Source organism: Haliotis asinina, chromosome 14, assembly GCF_037392515.1.
Source record: "Haliotis asinina isolate JCU_RB_2024 chromosome 14, JCU_Hal_asi_v2, whole genome shotgun sequence".
NCBI lineage: Eukaryota > Metazoa > Mollusca > Gastropoda > Lepetellida > Haliotidae > Haliotis > Haliotis asinina.
In genome coordinates, this window is record NC_090293.1 from 1,370,328 (window position 1) to 1,387,363 (window position 17,036).

At 44.1% G+C, this 17,036-nt stretch overlaps 1 protein-coding gene across 1 annotated transcript; it reads right to left on the reverse strand.

Annotated features, from left to right (window-relative positions):
• Positions 1 to 1,023: 1,023 nt before the first annotated feature.
• LOC137261992 (Na(+)/citrate cotransporter-like) lies at positions 1,024 to 15,301 on the reverse strand. The gene is made up of 14 exons (XM_067799795.1): positions 15,193 to 15,301; positions 12,007 to 12,156; positions 11,572 to 11,687; positions 9,492 to 9,622; positions 8,905 to 9,001; positions 8,414 to 8,566; positions 7,662 to 7,790; positions 7,119 to 7,211; positions 5,843 to 5,941; positions 4,565 to 4,662; positions 2,321 to 2,433; positions 1,902 to 2,063; positions 1,375 to 1,512; positions 1,024 to 1,188 (listed from the first exon to the last, which is right to left on the reverse strand). The coding sequence occupies exons 1-14, from the start codon at positions 15,298 to 15,300 to the stop codon at positions 1,024 to 1,026; spliced, it is 1,752 nt and encodes a 583-aa protein (XP_067655896.1). The 5' UTR covers position 15,301.
• Positions 15,302 to 17,036: the final 1,735 nt, after the last annotated feature.

Sequence of the window (17,036 nt, forward strand, 5' to 3'; positions counted from 1 at the left end):
AGGATCAGGTGGAGTTACTGCAGCGTTGTTGGAGATGATAATTCCGTATGCGAGGAAGGTTCAGGTGGAGTTACTGCAGCGTTGTTGGGGATGATAATTCCGTATGCGAGGAAGGATCAGGTGGAGTTCCTGCAGCGTTGTTGGAGATGATAATTCCGTATGCGAGGAAGGTTCAGGTGGAGTTCCTGCAGCGTTGTTGGGGATGATAATTCCGTATGCGAGGAAGGATCAGGCGGTGTTCCTGCAGCGTTGTTGGGGATGATAATTCCGTATGCGAGGAAGGATCAGGTGGAGTTACTGCAGCGTTGTTGGAGATGACGTCGTAAACGGGACTCTTTTCAATTGAAGAAACCCTCGGTTGGTGACAAATCAGGGGATCGGCCAGGGTTATAGAGAGGGTTCTGATTAAGATGCTACTGTATAACTCGAACATTGTTATGGCTAAGATGCTACTGTATAACTCGAGCATTGCGTGGTCTGGCGTTGAAACCACTCCGGGTGGTCGAATCTATTGCAGAAGTGATTATGTGACAATTTGCCAAATCTGGTCTCGGTACCTTTCTACCCAGTCGCATAAGCGTTCGATTCCCATCGGTCACAGTGTGACACTGAGCTAGAGTGTTGCATGAAGTCTATCACTCACTCACTCACTCACTCACTGATATTGGCAGGTGATAACCATATTTCTTACGTTGACATGTGGGACAAACGTACACAGGGACATTCACAACACTGTTGTTATTCCGTGTATACTGAACAAATGAAAGTTCATAGGATGTTCTTGCTGTTGATCCCTTGTTGGTTTGGACTCGATTATTTAGAACCCTACAATTGCTGGAATATTGCTGGCATTGGCGTTAAACAACAAACAAACCCAATCATTATAGAATGCATGCTACGTGCACATTTGTTCCAATATCTGGGAAGACGTTAAAAGACAACAGTTTATCTTCACGTGTCAGCTCATCTTGACAAACATCATCTTTTTGTCTGACAGATGAAAATACACGCTGTGAAGGTCACTCAGTTAGGCAGCGTCACGTTGTCGACGACCACATCGACAGCGGTGGAGTTGGTAGAGAATTCTACGGGCATGACTCCGAGGTTGAAGTAGGCTGTGCCCCACGTGTTGGCGGCCACGTTGAGGACAGCCACACACAGTATATTCATGACAGACCCGGCCTGTATCTGTGGAGAGACGACAGGGACGTCATTAACAGTAGCGTGACATCAATGACAATCAACATCAACTGACAGATTCAGGACTGTGTCGTATAGTCTTTGTAAGTACAATATTGCACTATCATAAGATTACAGATACATTAGTGTATATAGGTCAGTTTCATTAAGATGCAATCAAGGTTGAGGCCCTACCATATCCTTTACTTCCAGATGGCCGTTGGAGAAGACGATGGCGTTTGGTGGCGTCGCCACCGGCAGCATGAAGGCGAAGGATGTACAGATGGCACAGGAGAACATGAGGTAGAGCGGATTGATGGACAGGTTCATCGCCTGGAGTCACAACAGCAGGCAGATGTGTCTGGTTGCTGTAATGTTCAGGGCGCACTGGCTTCTCTTTAGACTGACACTTACGTGTGTTGTATTAGTTGTGTAAGCGTGGTCTGTGGTGTGCTATGTTTACACCTGTACTATATGTATACAGAGTTCTGGAATGAACTACATGTAACCGCAACCCTAAGGACCTTTCCAGTATGTACTTACGTATATAAGGGGAGCTAACTCTTTTCTCACATTTCACTTACTATACACCCCAAGTTACAAGAAGAGGAGCAATTATGTTGAGATCATTTATGTCCTTGCGTGAGTGCGTGTGTGCGTGCGTGCGTGCGTGCGTGCGTGCGTGCGTGCGTGCGTGCGTGCGTGAAAGTATATTTACTCACCAGCTGGGCCAGGATAGGCAGGAGGAGGGCTGCTGTGGCGGCGTTGCTGGTGATCTCGGTACACAGGGCAATGAGAAGGGTGAGCAAGAGGTTCATCAGCCACGGCTCGAGGGAGCCGAGGGCAGACAACTCACCGCCGATCCACCGGGACAGACCGGATTTCTGATTGACAGAGAACTTTTTAGTTGACTGGTGATGCTTTGTCTCTCAGTTGGACATTCCACACCAATATGAACATTTTGGAAACAGAATCAAATATCTTATCAGTAGCCTCTTTTATTACTTTATGATTATGTTTATTTTCTGGTTTCTCTGAACACGAAATATCACGAAAAACGTCATCACTACCAGGGCCATGGTTCTAGCTTGCAATCATCAGACGGTGAGAACAAGGACCTTCATCACCAACACTGTCCTACCTCACAAACATCAGCCAGTGCGAAACCCCCTCCAAGCAGCAACAATATCCCCCAAGGGTACTTCCTCTGCACCGTGGACCAGTTGAGTAGGGACGGGACTGACTGCACGGCCTCTGAAGTAGGTAAGACACAGCCTATGCACCATGAAGGATTGCACAGTTGAACACTTGCACAGCTGCACAGTGGGGCAGTCTAACACATATGACTGTTCTGAGGTAGGGCGAAGGTGAATACGTCATGCACCAATGTTTGCCAGCAACGCACAAAATCTAGCTTCATCACCTCATATGTTACACGCAGGCCATGTGTATCATCCGGGTACGTGGAACCAAGGTCACGTGATGATAACACATGGGTACGTGGAACCAAAGTCACGTGATTATGGCATGGTTACATGGAACTATTGCTACGAGACACATGGTACTTGATATCGTTTTGGTTCTTGAAATCGTGGGAAGCATGGGTTAATCCGTGGGTTAAAGTTACTTGAGTCGTGCAACTGAGCAAGGATTAATATGGAACACTCTCAACAAGGCTTTGTGAAAATGGCTTATATTCGGTTCATGCGAAAATATAGTGCTTTACTCCCCAGGTTAGCCACCGCTTGTGACAGTTCCCCGAAGCATACTACCTCACAGGACCACCTCGACATGTATCTAGGAACACCTCGATACACATGTATCTAGGACCACCTCGACATGTATCTAGGAACACCTCGATACACATGTATCTAGGAACACCTCGATACACATGTATCTAGGAACACCTCGATACACATGTATCTAGGACCACCTCGACATGTATCTAGGACCACCTCGATACATATGTATCTAGGAACAGCTCGATACACATGTATCTAGGAACACCTCGATACACATGTATCTAGGAACACCTCGATACACATGTATCTAGGAACACCTCGACATGTATCTAGGAACACCTCGATACATATGTATCTAGGAACACCTCGATACACATGTATCTAGGAACACCTCGACATGTATCTAGGAACACCTCGATACACATGTATCTAGGAACACCTCGACATGTATCTAGGAACACCTCGATACACATGTATCTAGGAACACCTCGATACACATGTATCTAGGAACACCTCGATACACATGTATCTAGGAACACCTCGATACACATGTATCTAGGACCACCTCGATACACATGTATCTAGGAACACCTCGACATGTATCTAGGACCACCTCGATACACATGTATCTAGGAACACCTCGATACACATGTATCCAGTACTGTCTGACGTGGACTATATTTCTGTAATTGTTTTTGCCTCAACATTTCACCAATATCACAACCTTAGCAAGCGGACGGTACACAAACAAATCCGGACCAGACAATCATGTGACTCATATTGCAATGATCCACCTTGTCAGAGACATTGCCATGCCGTGAGCTTGACTATCCAACCGACAAACTACAAGGATCTCAGGGGGCCTATTTCAGTCCATAATCAATGCGGAGCAGAGTCAGTAGTGACTCCACACGCTAATAAAGATATAGTTGAAGTAAATGACAGTGTGCGTCCGTAGTTGAAGTGTTATTATCTGTCATAAATGTGCCACATATTCCACGCTTTCCTGACTCAATATACAGTGATTCGCTGATGTTCTGGCGTTACGATCTACTGAAAACTGCCAATACAAACATGGGAGATAACAGTGGAAGTTCGAGACAAACAGTGGAAGTTCGAAACAAATCAGATGGAGTGCGAGACAAACACTGTGACTTCAAGACACAAAGAATGGGAGTTGGAGACAAATACTGTGACTTGAAGACACATATATCGGAAGTTCGAGGCAAACAGCATAACTTGAAGAGACAGAAAGGGGGTTTGCACCAGAGGTCTGGGGAATGAGAGACAGAGAATATTTGAGACATATATTTTTGGCGGCACTTGCGGTTTCAGTACTGCAGATGATAGAAGCTTCGTAGGTTATGTTGCACTACTTCACTGATGTTGCTGCGTTATATTTGTCTGGTCCAGGCTCGAGTAGTCACAGATAGCCGCCATAGTTGGGATATTGCTGAGTCCGGCGTTAAACAACAAACAAAACATACAATTGTCTGGAGTATTGCTTGCTGATGACTAAATATGTAGGGAACGTGTCTGATACACCAATATGCATTGATATACATGGGATTAATTAGCGTGATGATGAGTACAGAACCAAAATCCATACATGCCTTCTTACATGAGGTCTCATGCAGACCTACCTTGATCCTTGCGTAAGCCGAACACACGTGGTCTGTGAGCGGGGAAGAAATACATGGAGACACACACAAGGATGGCGGCTGCGGAATCCCCAACATACCTGCAACAGAGGAGACTGGTCGTGACGACAAAGCCAGGAAGGACAGGCCCTGGTAGGACGAAGCGAGGTATTCCACAACGTGAACTAAGGTGTCTTAACATACTTTATTTTTAGTTTAAGAATTTAAAATGAAATGAACTAATATCTTATGTATGTATTCCCTTCTGCTTTCAAGGCCATGCTGAAGACAGGCTTTTCTCGCTTACATTCTAATTGTCACAACTGTCTATGTGTAACAATCATGCACGGTATGGAAATCAGAGGAATCGTTATAATTCTCACATTAAAATATGTGAATAGAGAAAGGAGGTTTCGGATGACGTTGGAACAGTCAGCCTCGTAAAGCTGATCATCAGCCCAGGGCCATAGAAAACGAAAAGACCTTTGGGATTGTGTAAACAATCCAGGCACTGCATTTCCCAGGGTGCCAGAAAGAATGTGTTCCGGGTGATACACCGGGCACTGTCCCCTTGTCGATCACCAGATTGGGAGGTACCAACCCAAGGAAGAGGAATAAACAGTCGAACAACGTCATAGCGATGAAGGGAGCGTGACATTTCGCAAACGATATGCGATATGTTTTCCTGCATCTTTTCAACAACACCACCGCCACCAGGGCCAGTGAATTTCATAAGATTTATCAAAATGGAGAATTTCCGATGTGGTGACGTAAATACGTCAGAGATTTTACACTGGTCTGTTCTAACGAATTTTTAAAATGTTCATTTTTAACGAGACCCTCTTGAGCCAAACCTGAGCATCACTCCCTGTTGGACAGGGTGATCATCTCATAATCAGTATTGTATATGTACACCCTGATGTGAAGTCACACATCGGAGGTGGACAGTGTCTTCCTTTTAGTAATAGAGTCTTGGTGAATTTCAGGAAGAGTCTATACGATAAATCAAGCCACCCCCTCCCATAACAACGGGAAAATATAAAACGTTTAAGTGCATTTACATTTTGTCTCTTTTTAATACATCTGTATTTGGTAAACCACGCTCATTACCTAAAAATAACACATTTAATAGTAAGACAGGTGCCAGAACTGGTAGACGAGGAAACTCTTCATTAAGCTGAAGTAAAGCACTGTTCACAAATACATTAAATCGCGACTCTTTTTATTCCGTTAAGACCGACTGAACTGGTAATTATGGACAGTGTCTGTGGATATTCTTACGGGAAATACGCTCCCCATCCTGTCACAACTGGTGGTTTCCTTGACAACCAGAGCAGTACCAAAAGAAGAAAATGGCCTATAACACCCACCTCTGCAAATCTGGAAAAAAAGCAACATTCAACATATGGCATCGTGTACGACTCGAGTCCCCAACACTTTCGTTATACCACAGCCCATTACACAACATGGAGCACCGTCTCGAACTAGTGGGTTCACCTCTCCCAGGATGTATCTAGAAGACAAAGTGGACGGGGCATGTGTGTAACAGAATGCCCTGTTGCCTTGTATAAAAAACGTACATTGAACTGTACAGGGTAGTTCAAAGCATGCTTTAGAAAAGAAGTAACGTGAAGCAGTGAAGGCGAGACATAGCACGTCTGTGGAATGATTTTCATTAGGCTGTGCCTTGTTGTCATGACACTTCCAACGACTGTTTACAGTTGGCCAAAGTAATGGTGTCTTGGAGTGAGACAGCGAGTTGGTCGCGCTCAGCAATATTCCAGCTATGAATTCTTTGGACAGTTCATGAACTATTATCGTTATCATGCAGGCAGTGTTCTTGGTTTTGTGTGATATTCTGTTGTTTTTTTTGTAACATTTTGTACCCTTCTAGATACTCATACATATCAGACTGAGTGAGTGAATTTAGTTTTACGGCGCTTTTAGCACAATAACAGCAATATCACGACAGAAACTCCAGAAAAGAGCTTCGTACATTGTGCAAATGTGGGGAATCGAACCCGGGTCTTCGGCGTTAGGAGCGAACGCTTTAACCACTAGGCTACCCCACCACCCCCATATGTGTCAGAAGTCAAATACGAATATACGCAAGAATATACATGTAACATGTTTCAGTTTGCTGAGAAGCCCTTGTCTCCAAACTGCACAACACAACAGAAGCATTCCTTGAAACATAAACTAAAAACATAAACACAATCTGAATATAATTCATAAAATGTACATATAGTTAGTTGAGCGAAGTGTGTGAGTGTAACTGGATTTATATTACTTATACCACAGACTACCATGAGTGGTATTCTTCCCCGCGTGGTTTTAATGTGTCGCCAGCATTGTTTACTGACAATCTGTCATTGTCAGCCATTGTTAAACTGCCAATATTGTTTACACTGCCACAGAATATGACTAGATGGGATTGCACTCATACCTTTATCGCTGTTACCAGATCTAGTAGTCGCTGTGTCATGACAATAAAGTCTTGCATCATGAGTGATATACACGCGTTCAATGTGCTGTCCATCAACTACACAGTACATACGACAGAGGTCCGAGCTCCTTGTACTGTTGTTTGAGTGTGCTCTGTACACCGCTCTCAGCCTCTGTGCTGCGACAGCGCCACTGGAACCAGTTTCTGGAATAATGTGGATACATGTTATTTAACCAACAGTCAGCAATATTCAGTTTGTATTAAACCATCTAAATGTGCAGACTTATAACGTACTAAGAGTTTTTCAAATGATGCCAGGTTCTGTCTGTGTTAAACACATTTGGTTTGCCTGTGACGTCGAGGGAGGTCCTTCGTTCCTAAAATGAGTTTCATAACGGTTGATATCTCTGCAGCACATTCTTGCACAAGAATTTCCAAGCTGACCCACAACCAATTTCGATTACCATTCCGGAGAAGCGGAAATACAGAGGCCGAACACATGGCCATCTCTGTACAACAACCTATAAACGGAACCTGAAGATGAATACGCCCTGGAACATTGAGGATGGGACTAATGATGAAATAAGAAGGACATGGTGGACATCGTGTTCATCCAGGTGGTAAGGACATCCGCGTGTGACCTTTCAAACCCACCTTTTCCCCAGGAAGAAGAATGAAAGCCATAACCAAGCGCAAATAAGGCAGAGGGCGGAGCCTGGAAGAGCGAAGATCATCCATGAAGTAAACGTCACCCCCGACTCCAAACCATATTCCTCAAACAAACTGAAATTAATGAATGCAGGTTATTCTATGACTAATCTATCCGGCAACAGAAAATAGAAAATAGGAAACATCATGTAAATTATACAAGATAGAAATAAGTTATGTAAACTATACAAGGTAGAAATACAGCCATAATACCAAACGTACTATCATCGAACAACATTTTTTTTCTGTGTAGCTACCATCAAACATATCCTTCACCTTCCATATTCTTTCTAAACTTCACACGTTTTTAACGGGTTTACTAATTGTTGCATATGAATTTCAAAGAACGTCAACATCCGAAGTGAGATACATGTATGTACTTCATATTACGCTCTACCTATTCATGAAACGCTGTAAGAACCGTTATTTTCATACTGACCACATACTGAAGTTTTGGAATACATTCAATAAAAAGTTTCTGATTCTGGTCGCAGGTGACGGATAATGGAGCGTAATTACCACTGCGTCACGTGCACGCTGACGAACCAAGGATCGTTATCTAGGAATTAAATTACCGCCCACTGATTTGACGTCCAGTGGATGTCCAGCAGATACGAATGGTGAACATGATCACCATACATCAATCAGTATGAAGGAAATACTATGTGTATTAGCCATGCAGTTGATATTCCACTCACATGTCTGCCTGTCCCTTCATGATGAGGTTGGGCGAAGTCCCTGACAACGACCCTGTACCGCCGATGTTGGCAGCGTAAGCGACACACAGAGTTATTCCCTTACACAGACGTCGGAACGAATGGGAGTCCTTCTCTCGTCCATCGTCGTACATGCTGTAAAACACGTACGTGAAGCTTCCAGTGGTTATGTAGACGAGGACTTTAGGGCACAAAGTGGCTTTACGCGACTTAGAGTGAGCTGGTAGAAGGTTGGGGGAGCTTGTGAATAAGTGAGGGGGTGAATTGATGGTTTGGGTGGGGGCTTGCGTGCGTTTTGGGTGAATGAGTATTTGGGTGCATGATTGAGTGAGTTAGTGAGGTGAATGAAAGATGTTATTCGCTGCTGCATTCAATCTACCAAGGTGACCTTCCAGGAACCGTGGAAGTCGATTGATGTCACACAATGTCAAAACGACGACTACCATGAGAATATCAACAATTACGAAATCTACCTTTTCTGCAACTTCTGGTTTGGCAGCTTTTCCCTTTCAGAGATGGAAGTGTCGTGCTGGCTTAATGTCAAGGTCGTGGTTTCATCGTTGTCTGGATCTAACACAATAGAAGCTGGCAGTGATAATTATGCTATATGCATTACAGTTTCTGCTTTTATCAGGGTGCCTGTCGTCATGAGAGTTAAATACGCCTGTCATTATACGACTCTACCGTCCTGCCGGACTCCAGTTTCCCTTCGACTTGGACAGGTGTTCGGGGCATGCAACACTCATGCTATTCCTCATTAGTCCGCCTGGACAAAACTCCCGGTATTACAGCTGAATCAACAGCACTGTACTGAGTCATAATCTAAGCATTGCTTGCATGGTGGAGACAAGGAGGCAGATAGAACGGTCGTCATAGAAACGAACATGGTGCCGTTGTACAGAGCAACCTTTGCTCCATGTTAGTCGTAAGTCTATATTAGGGTGTGGGAGATCACGTTTAACAGTGCCAGTGATCTCTTACGCGCACTGGATGAAGGCAGCTCTTGGTCAGCTTTGTATGTTCAGGTTCAAGGGGCGGGTTGTTAATGCTGTGGACCCACCTGATGTGTGATTGGACGACCTGAGTTGGACGAGGACGGCGTCCACGATGGGGATCATCATGGCGGTGGCGGAAGTGTTGTTCACCCACATAGACAGGAACCACGTGGGCAGCATGAAGCCCAGCATCAACCTGCAAGTACAGTGCACACGTGGGACACATGTAGCCCACCAGCAACCAACAGGAAAACGTGCAGGCGTGGAGGATACTAGCCCCATCTTACAATATATACTGAGTAAAAAAAGAAACTTCACATTCTTTCTTCGGGGCACTGACAGAGCCACAATCAGTTCCATAAGGCTACACCGCCGTTCTAAAACATGTATATACAGAATGGCAAGTCACAAGAATAAAAATTCGAAATTTCCCAGTTCAGTATTGTGTATGGCCGCCCCGCGCATTCACCACTGCCAGACACCGTCTCCTCGTCGACTGTCTGATGCTTGTGAACACGTGGTTGGGGATTCTGCGCCATTGCTCTTGCAAGGCAGCGCCAAGTTCCTGCAAATTCTGAGGTTGGTTCCTAAGATCACGAAGCCTTCTCCCAAGTGCATCCCAAACGTTCTCTGTTGGATTAAGGTCAGGGGACCTCGATGGCCAGTCCATGATGTTGATTCCAGCGTTTTGAAGGAAATTTCGAGCATTATCATGCTGGAACTGTAGACCTGGGTCATGAGCCGCCATGAAAGGAACGAGTTCAGGGGTAAGCAGTAGCTGTGAGGTTTCCACGGATGACCAGAAGTCGGGAATCTTTGTTCCCACAGAAAGCACCCCACACCATGCAACCTCCGCGACCGAATCTGTCGCCTACCTGTACACAACATTGGGCATACTGTTCACGACGTGGTCTCCAGACTCTATGCCTGCCGTCCGCGAATCTGAGGGTAAACCTGGATTCATCGCTAAAGACGGCTCGATTCCAATCTCTCTGGGTCCTTCGGGGGTGACTTTGGACCCACATCAACCGTTGATGTTGATGAAACGGCGTCAGTATTGGCCCACGTCGAGAATGGAGACTGGCAATCTGCAACTGATTTCGAATAGTCTGTGAGGACAGTCGACCTCTAAACATCTCAGCCCTGGTTCGTGTAGCCGGTAGAACTCTGGCACGTAGATTTGACGATTTGACGTGGACGACCCGAGCTTGGGCGATAGGAAGTGGTGCCAGTTTGTTGTACACGACCTCGCAAGCCATACACAGTACGACGGCTGCATCCCATTGCGACGTCAATAACTGATCTTCCCGCTTACAACATGCCAAAGGCACGTTTACGTTGCACATTTGACAATCGTGACATTTAAAGTACCGTTAGAAATGTGGTTTAAAAGTGTTCTTTTTTAATTCTCGGGGCCAATGCAAACATGTGCAAATGAAGAAAACTTCAATGCGAAGATCACGTGACTACACGTGCAAAACCTGATTTGGTACTAACGTTATTTGATGGGTTTGAGTGGGATTTGCTAAGGTTTTTCTAGAGTCGAAAGATAGGGATCCCATTTCGGATACATAGATGTATCATCAGGGAAAAAGGATTATTCATTATTTTTAAAAATTACATTTTGTGAAGTTTCCTTTTTGACTCAGTATATACTCTTTAAAAAAAGTAGGGGAACCTGAACTTTGAAGTCTGGTAGAAAGAAAACCCACTGGGGAACGTACAATGACATTTATCTTGTGTATGTAGCATCATTTCACGTTATCGCCCCACGCAAACACAATGCACGGGAAACACGTGCACAACGTGGGAGCCTCCTACACGAGCATGGGGTGTCATTATGAATATTGACATTTTTCAGGCAGGTCGATAAATCACTGCAGACCATTATTTCCGATAATCTACTTGCATCTGTGCATAGTCGGGGTTTTCAAGGTCAAATCACACACTGCTGACTGAAAATTGTAAACATGAAAGTTTCATGTCATAATCCAGTCACCTATCAATGGGGATAACTGAACGAACAGCTTAGGTTTGAATGAAATCCATGTGGTGATGTATTCTCAAACCATCCACTATTATTGTATCAACATTGATTCATCCCATATATCTCCCAGTTTCGACAAAACACTTCTGCATCTGTACCATTTTGGATGTGAACCCATGAGAAGAAGTGTTTTGAGGGCGATGCGCTTATGTAGGTTCCACTCTTCCACAGCGATTGCGAACGACAGGCAGCCCAGTCCAAACATGGAAGTGTCCTGAAATGAGTATCAAATCATGTTCAGCACACACCTCATTAACATCACGTCAGACTTCGGTAACAGACAGGTTGGTGGCTGTACCGATGTTGTAAGCCTTATCCTTTAACCTTAGGCTTGTCGTTGATACTTGGTCCACGAAATAAGAGAACAATGATTTATTCCTACCGAGGGCGGAATGGATTTACTCAAAAACATAACCCGATGTCGCAAAAGTACTTTAGGGTCTCGCATTCCTGTTGTCCTTTGGACTTTTTTGGTCATTGTGGTTTAGATTACGAAATTTAAGTTATCACAAGAAAAATCTAATGTGCATCACTTTCATGTAGTTCCTGCAGACTGCCTTGACCGGAAGTACACCCATCATGGGGAACAGGACGACCGGAAGTAACGCCGTGGCACTCAAAGGGAGGCTCTCCGTGATCCAGTACACCGCCATTATGGCTAGACCGTAAGCACATCGTGCCTCCTGAAATAAATCACATGTCTGTAACATGACAGGCATATTTTCTTGTCAGGAGACAAGAGGACTGAGCACCCACATGTATCATGTATCATGTATAACCACAAGGAAAGGTGAATGAAGTGAATATGCGTTATGTTTCCGGCTTTCTTGCTGAAATAATTTAGTTTTGTGATTAGAGCATGCAAAGGTGATCTGTAACAGTTTTCAAAAAGGCAATTGCGAGACCACGGACGATGTATTCTGGTGTGACGACATCCACGAGATTACCTGGTGCTTCACCACAAAGCCCGCATTACAAAACAACAAGTCTTTGTTGGCAAAATCACCCTGACTATCCAAAGTTATTGCTGATTATAATTTATCACTATGTGTTAATAATGAACAAGAGATTTGGTTTTAACAATAATGTGTTCTGCATAAATAGGTGTGACAGATACATTTTCAGGTTTAATAATCAAACAAAACCTTTCACCTTACATGGACATATGGACAGCTTTGTACTGCGCTTTCCAAAACGTTGTATCTTCCCACAATTCCATACGAAAAACGGACGACAGTACCAACAAACCCAGAAGTGAATACTATAGGGTAAGGACGGGCAGCTGTCGGCAGTCAGTCTTACTACAGTTTTAAGCACATAAACTGTAACTGATTGTACTGACAACGGTCCCTTTGTGCAAAACATCCTTAGCTTTACGACAGTCGTTAGTAACGGCAGTTTCCTTACCATGAAAGATCTTCTCGAGTCCATGCACAGGGCCCAGACATGGTTGTAACGATTAAGGATATGTCTTGTACCTTCAAGTATCAGACCAATATCTAATCACCTCTCTCTAGATGTAGATGTAGTTTTGAACACAGCAGACCTCGTGCTGAGCGTGCCTGGAGATCGTCTCTCCTGGAGGTACACAGGCAGATCATCTGTGCTGCCAGCATCAAGGTCACATCGAAGAGAACACGTGCCAAACAAGCATCCTTGAACGACAAAATCCAGCAATCAGAATCCATTCCCTGGTCACTCCATCAACTCATGCCCCGCCTTCTTCTCCAAGACTCTTACAGGCCTTTCATGTCGTCCCATCCTCCTGACGTTTTCCAGAATTTCTTCACAAACATAACAGACAAAAGCCATGATTCAGTAGTACGAACTGGTAACATGTCACGTTTGGGCGACAGTGACTCAAGACAAGATCCCGAACCTTCCAGAGTGTCCCAAAACTGAGTGTCCTAGGGCCGGTCCTCTTCACTTTAAACGTTATGAAGTTTGGAAGTGTAATTGCCTAACACAACACAGATCGTCATCAATAGCGCACTACCAGACATGAGTCAATGATGTGATGACGTTAAATCCTGAATGACCCATAACAAACTTGGTCCAGACAAGCGAGGGCCTAGGTGTAGAGTCAACTCACGGAAATTCATGTATCCACTTTGCTGATCAGGTCAAAGACCTGACAAGTTCCTAGTTCAGTCTTGTCACTCGATTGCCATGCATCTCATCTCGTCAAAGCCTCTTTCATATCGTATAGCAGTACTGGAGATATTTATCAATGTTTTACGGTTATTTCTGCTAAGACTCTATTTTTGTCCCTTGTAATGGGCAAACTTGATTATTGTAACATTTTACTGGCGGGTGCATGAAAGACCCAGATAGGCAAGTTGTAAAGACAGTTATGCTTGGAAACAGGTCTTTTGTCCATGCAGGATGTATGGCAAAGCTTCAGAGACTGTTGTGACTTTCATACCTTGTAATCCATCTGAAAACACACATCTTCAAAAGAGGCTTTGAACTGTAGCTCTTTGCCATTTTGTTGTGGGTTCTTTGAATATGCTTAAACATGGATATACACGCGTTACAAATATGCTACTATTATTAGCTTAGCGCTAAGAAAGCTCCGTAGACGCACCATGTGGCTGTGGGTGTCGTACCGGAAAGCCTAAAATCTATTTTTCAGAAGTCCCTGGAAGGCTATAATGTAAACTTCGGTTTTCCCGGGAGAGATCGTCAGGGGAGTACCGCCAAAGATGCTGTACCGGGAAGCATAGGCCATGTCGAGAGAAGAGAGATATCTTTTCAAAACATTACTATAATATTCTTCGCTTGTTTTGAACTTCATATAAGTGGCTTCTTCGCTTGTTTCGAAAAACATTGGAGGAAGCTTCATGAGAAAAGAGATCTATTTTCAAAACATTGTCATAACATTCTTCGCATTTTAAATGTATTTAATTAGAAATAAAAAAGATTGCATGCGTGTGCATGACCGGGAAGTTCGGGCCTGTTATGTGCGTGTCGAGACATACATGTATAGCATTGTCATGGCCGACAATCATTATTCAAGCCATGCACAAACAGAGACGAATGCTGCTGTATTCGATCCTCCTTCCGTCGCCTCAACTCTACTATATAATACCATGCACCTCTGATGCTATAGCCATTGTAAGAATTTACTCTGAATCCATCATGCTTTTATGACATGTTTGCTGTTTAGTAAACCTGTGTGCATATTAATGTTTCCTGTTACCGTGTTCGGCCAGCAACTTATTTCTAATTATTCATTCACAAACTGGACAAAAGACACTGAGCAAAACTCAGTCAGCAGCCATGGATATTCTCGGGGATATACCTTATGGAACCGTGTGCTCAAACGGGAAAAACGCTGTGGCCCAAAATATTCATGACCACGAAAATAATTCTGCTCTGTACATAAATTGCGTCATCACTTTGACATGTCTGTTACGTATATATCTATCCTGTAGGGAAAACATAGATGTGTCAGAGCAACGAACATAATGTCATAATTCCAACTAATAGATAGACTGCTCTGTCTAGACAGACAACACGTGTGACAGATGCAGACTGACTGAAATAACATGTTTAGTTTATTGCTGGTTGTATCATTTAGTCAACCATGTTTGCTTGGTTTACTGAACTTGAGTATCAACACAGTGTATTTTGTTCATTATTGACTTGAACGGAAGCTGCCTCTTACACAAAACGCGTATTTCGAACTCTGCCACAGCAGCTACCAACCAACATACCCGACTCTCAACCTGTAGACCGAGCGGCAAAAACACAAGTGGGGTCAGGAGTATGATCAGGGTCTTCTTTACCACCCATAAATCCTTCAGCACTCTCCGCGGCGACATCGTAATCAACAGACGGCCTACCCTGATGGTCAGTGTGACTACGGCGTGTACTGGAGTGAGGCCCAGAGCAGGCACACATTGGAATACTAGGTTGCGGTTGTGTGGCGGCGTGTTGTTTTGTCACGGATGCCCTATATCTGCGTGTGACCTGAGTCTTAAGTACTAATTAGCCAGTTGCCCCAATCAATCTGCCAAAGCGCGTTAATTTTGAACTATTCAAGTCTTCGCGACAGTGGTGACGTAACTGAACAATCCAAGAAGTCGAGAAGAGGATACATAGTCTTGCTGTTGTGTGCTGACGATAAACGTCCAGGAGAATAGGTCAGAAGATTACAGCTATGTTCATATACTTTGTCAGATTTGAAAACCGAAGAAAGATCTAATTGGCTATTCTTCCTTTCTTATATATGTATTCTTATCCTCGACAAAAAAGATCTTTGTGTTTGGTGATGACTGTGCAGAAAAATTCCCAAGCCATATCTTTCCAGGAAGTGTGCATATTTTCGCTTCCCTGATTGTTGTGAATTTTGTTGGTGCCACCTAAGTATGTCACTGTTGCACTGAGGAATGTAACTTGTTTGAGTGGCATTTTAGAAGTTGAGGTGTACAAATAGGACAAATTGTATGGATAACAACTTCTTTATTGCGTGATAGCGTCGCAATCACGCAATAAAGAAGTTGTGATCATTTCTGCTTGACAACGGTACAAGAATCTGTACTGAAACGTCGCAATCACGCAATAAAGAAGTTGTTATCCATACAATTTGTCCTAACTGAGGAATGTACTTTGGTAGGCACCACTGAGATGTAAATGTTTGCTGGTGGTTCTAACGCGTAAAGCACGTTCATGCTGTAGTAGATGCTTTTGGAATGGTGTATCTACATTCAGGTCGACATCTTGGGAGCCGTTTGAAAGCCTGAGTGCAAGGATGAGGATATATTCCTTGCACCTGACATACAGGCGTGCTTGTGGTCTTGTGACATTGAAGTATACATTATCCACGCTGAAGATCCCTCGCCCCATCGTCCGCTTAGGTTGACAGTCGGTTGTCATTCGGACAGTCAGTCCCATAACTGCCTGCTGGACATGGTAGCATACTTGCAGTGTCGGGTAATCTGACAGGCGCCAAATCTTGGGTTCACCCATTGTACAACATGTTTGTACGACAGCCCCAGACCACACAACTCTCGACAAATAAAACATCATCCAGCATAACAATAACACAATCAACCCTCGCCCCCATCATGAGTGGCCGGGTGAGTGAGTGAATGAGTTCGGTATTTACCGCTCTTAGCCATGTTCCAGCAATATCACGGCGGGAACACCATAAGGGACTTAACATAATGTGCCAATTTGGGGAATGGAACCCTCGCCTTCTGCTTGGTGAGCGAAACCTTTCACCAACTCCCACCATGAGTCACAAAAAAAATCCAAACCAAACAAAAACCAAAAAAAACAACAAACAAAAACCAAAAAACAACAACAACAAAAAAACATCCCTGCTGTCGAAAACCTCAAATAATATTGGAGTTTCAATATTTCAGTTATTTTTCCCATATTTACTCATAAACTGTTCGACCCGTGAAGGTCCCGGGGTAGAATAGGCCCTCAGCAACCCATGCTTGCCATAAATAGCGACTGCGCTTGTGGTATCAGGCGACTAAGGGGATCGGGTGGTCAGGGTCGCTGACTTGGTTGACAAATGTCATCGGTTCCCAAATGCGCAGATCGATGC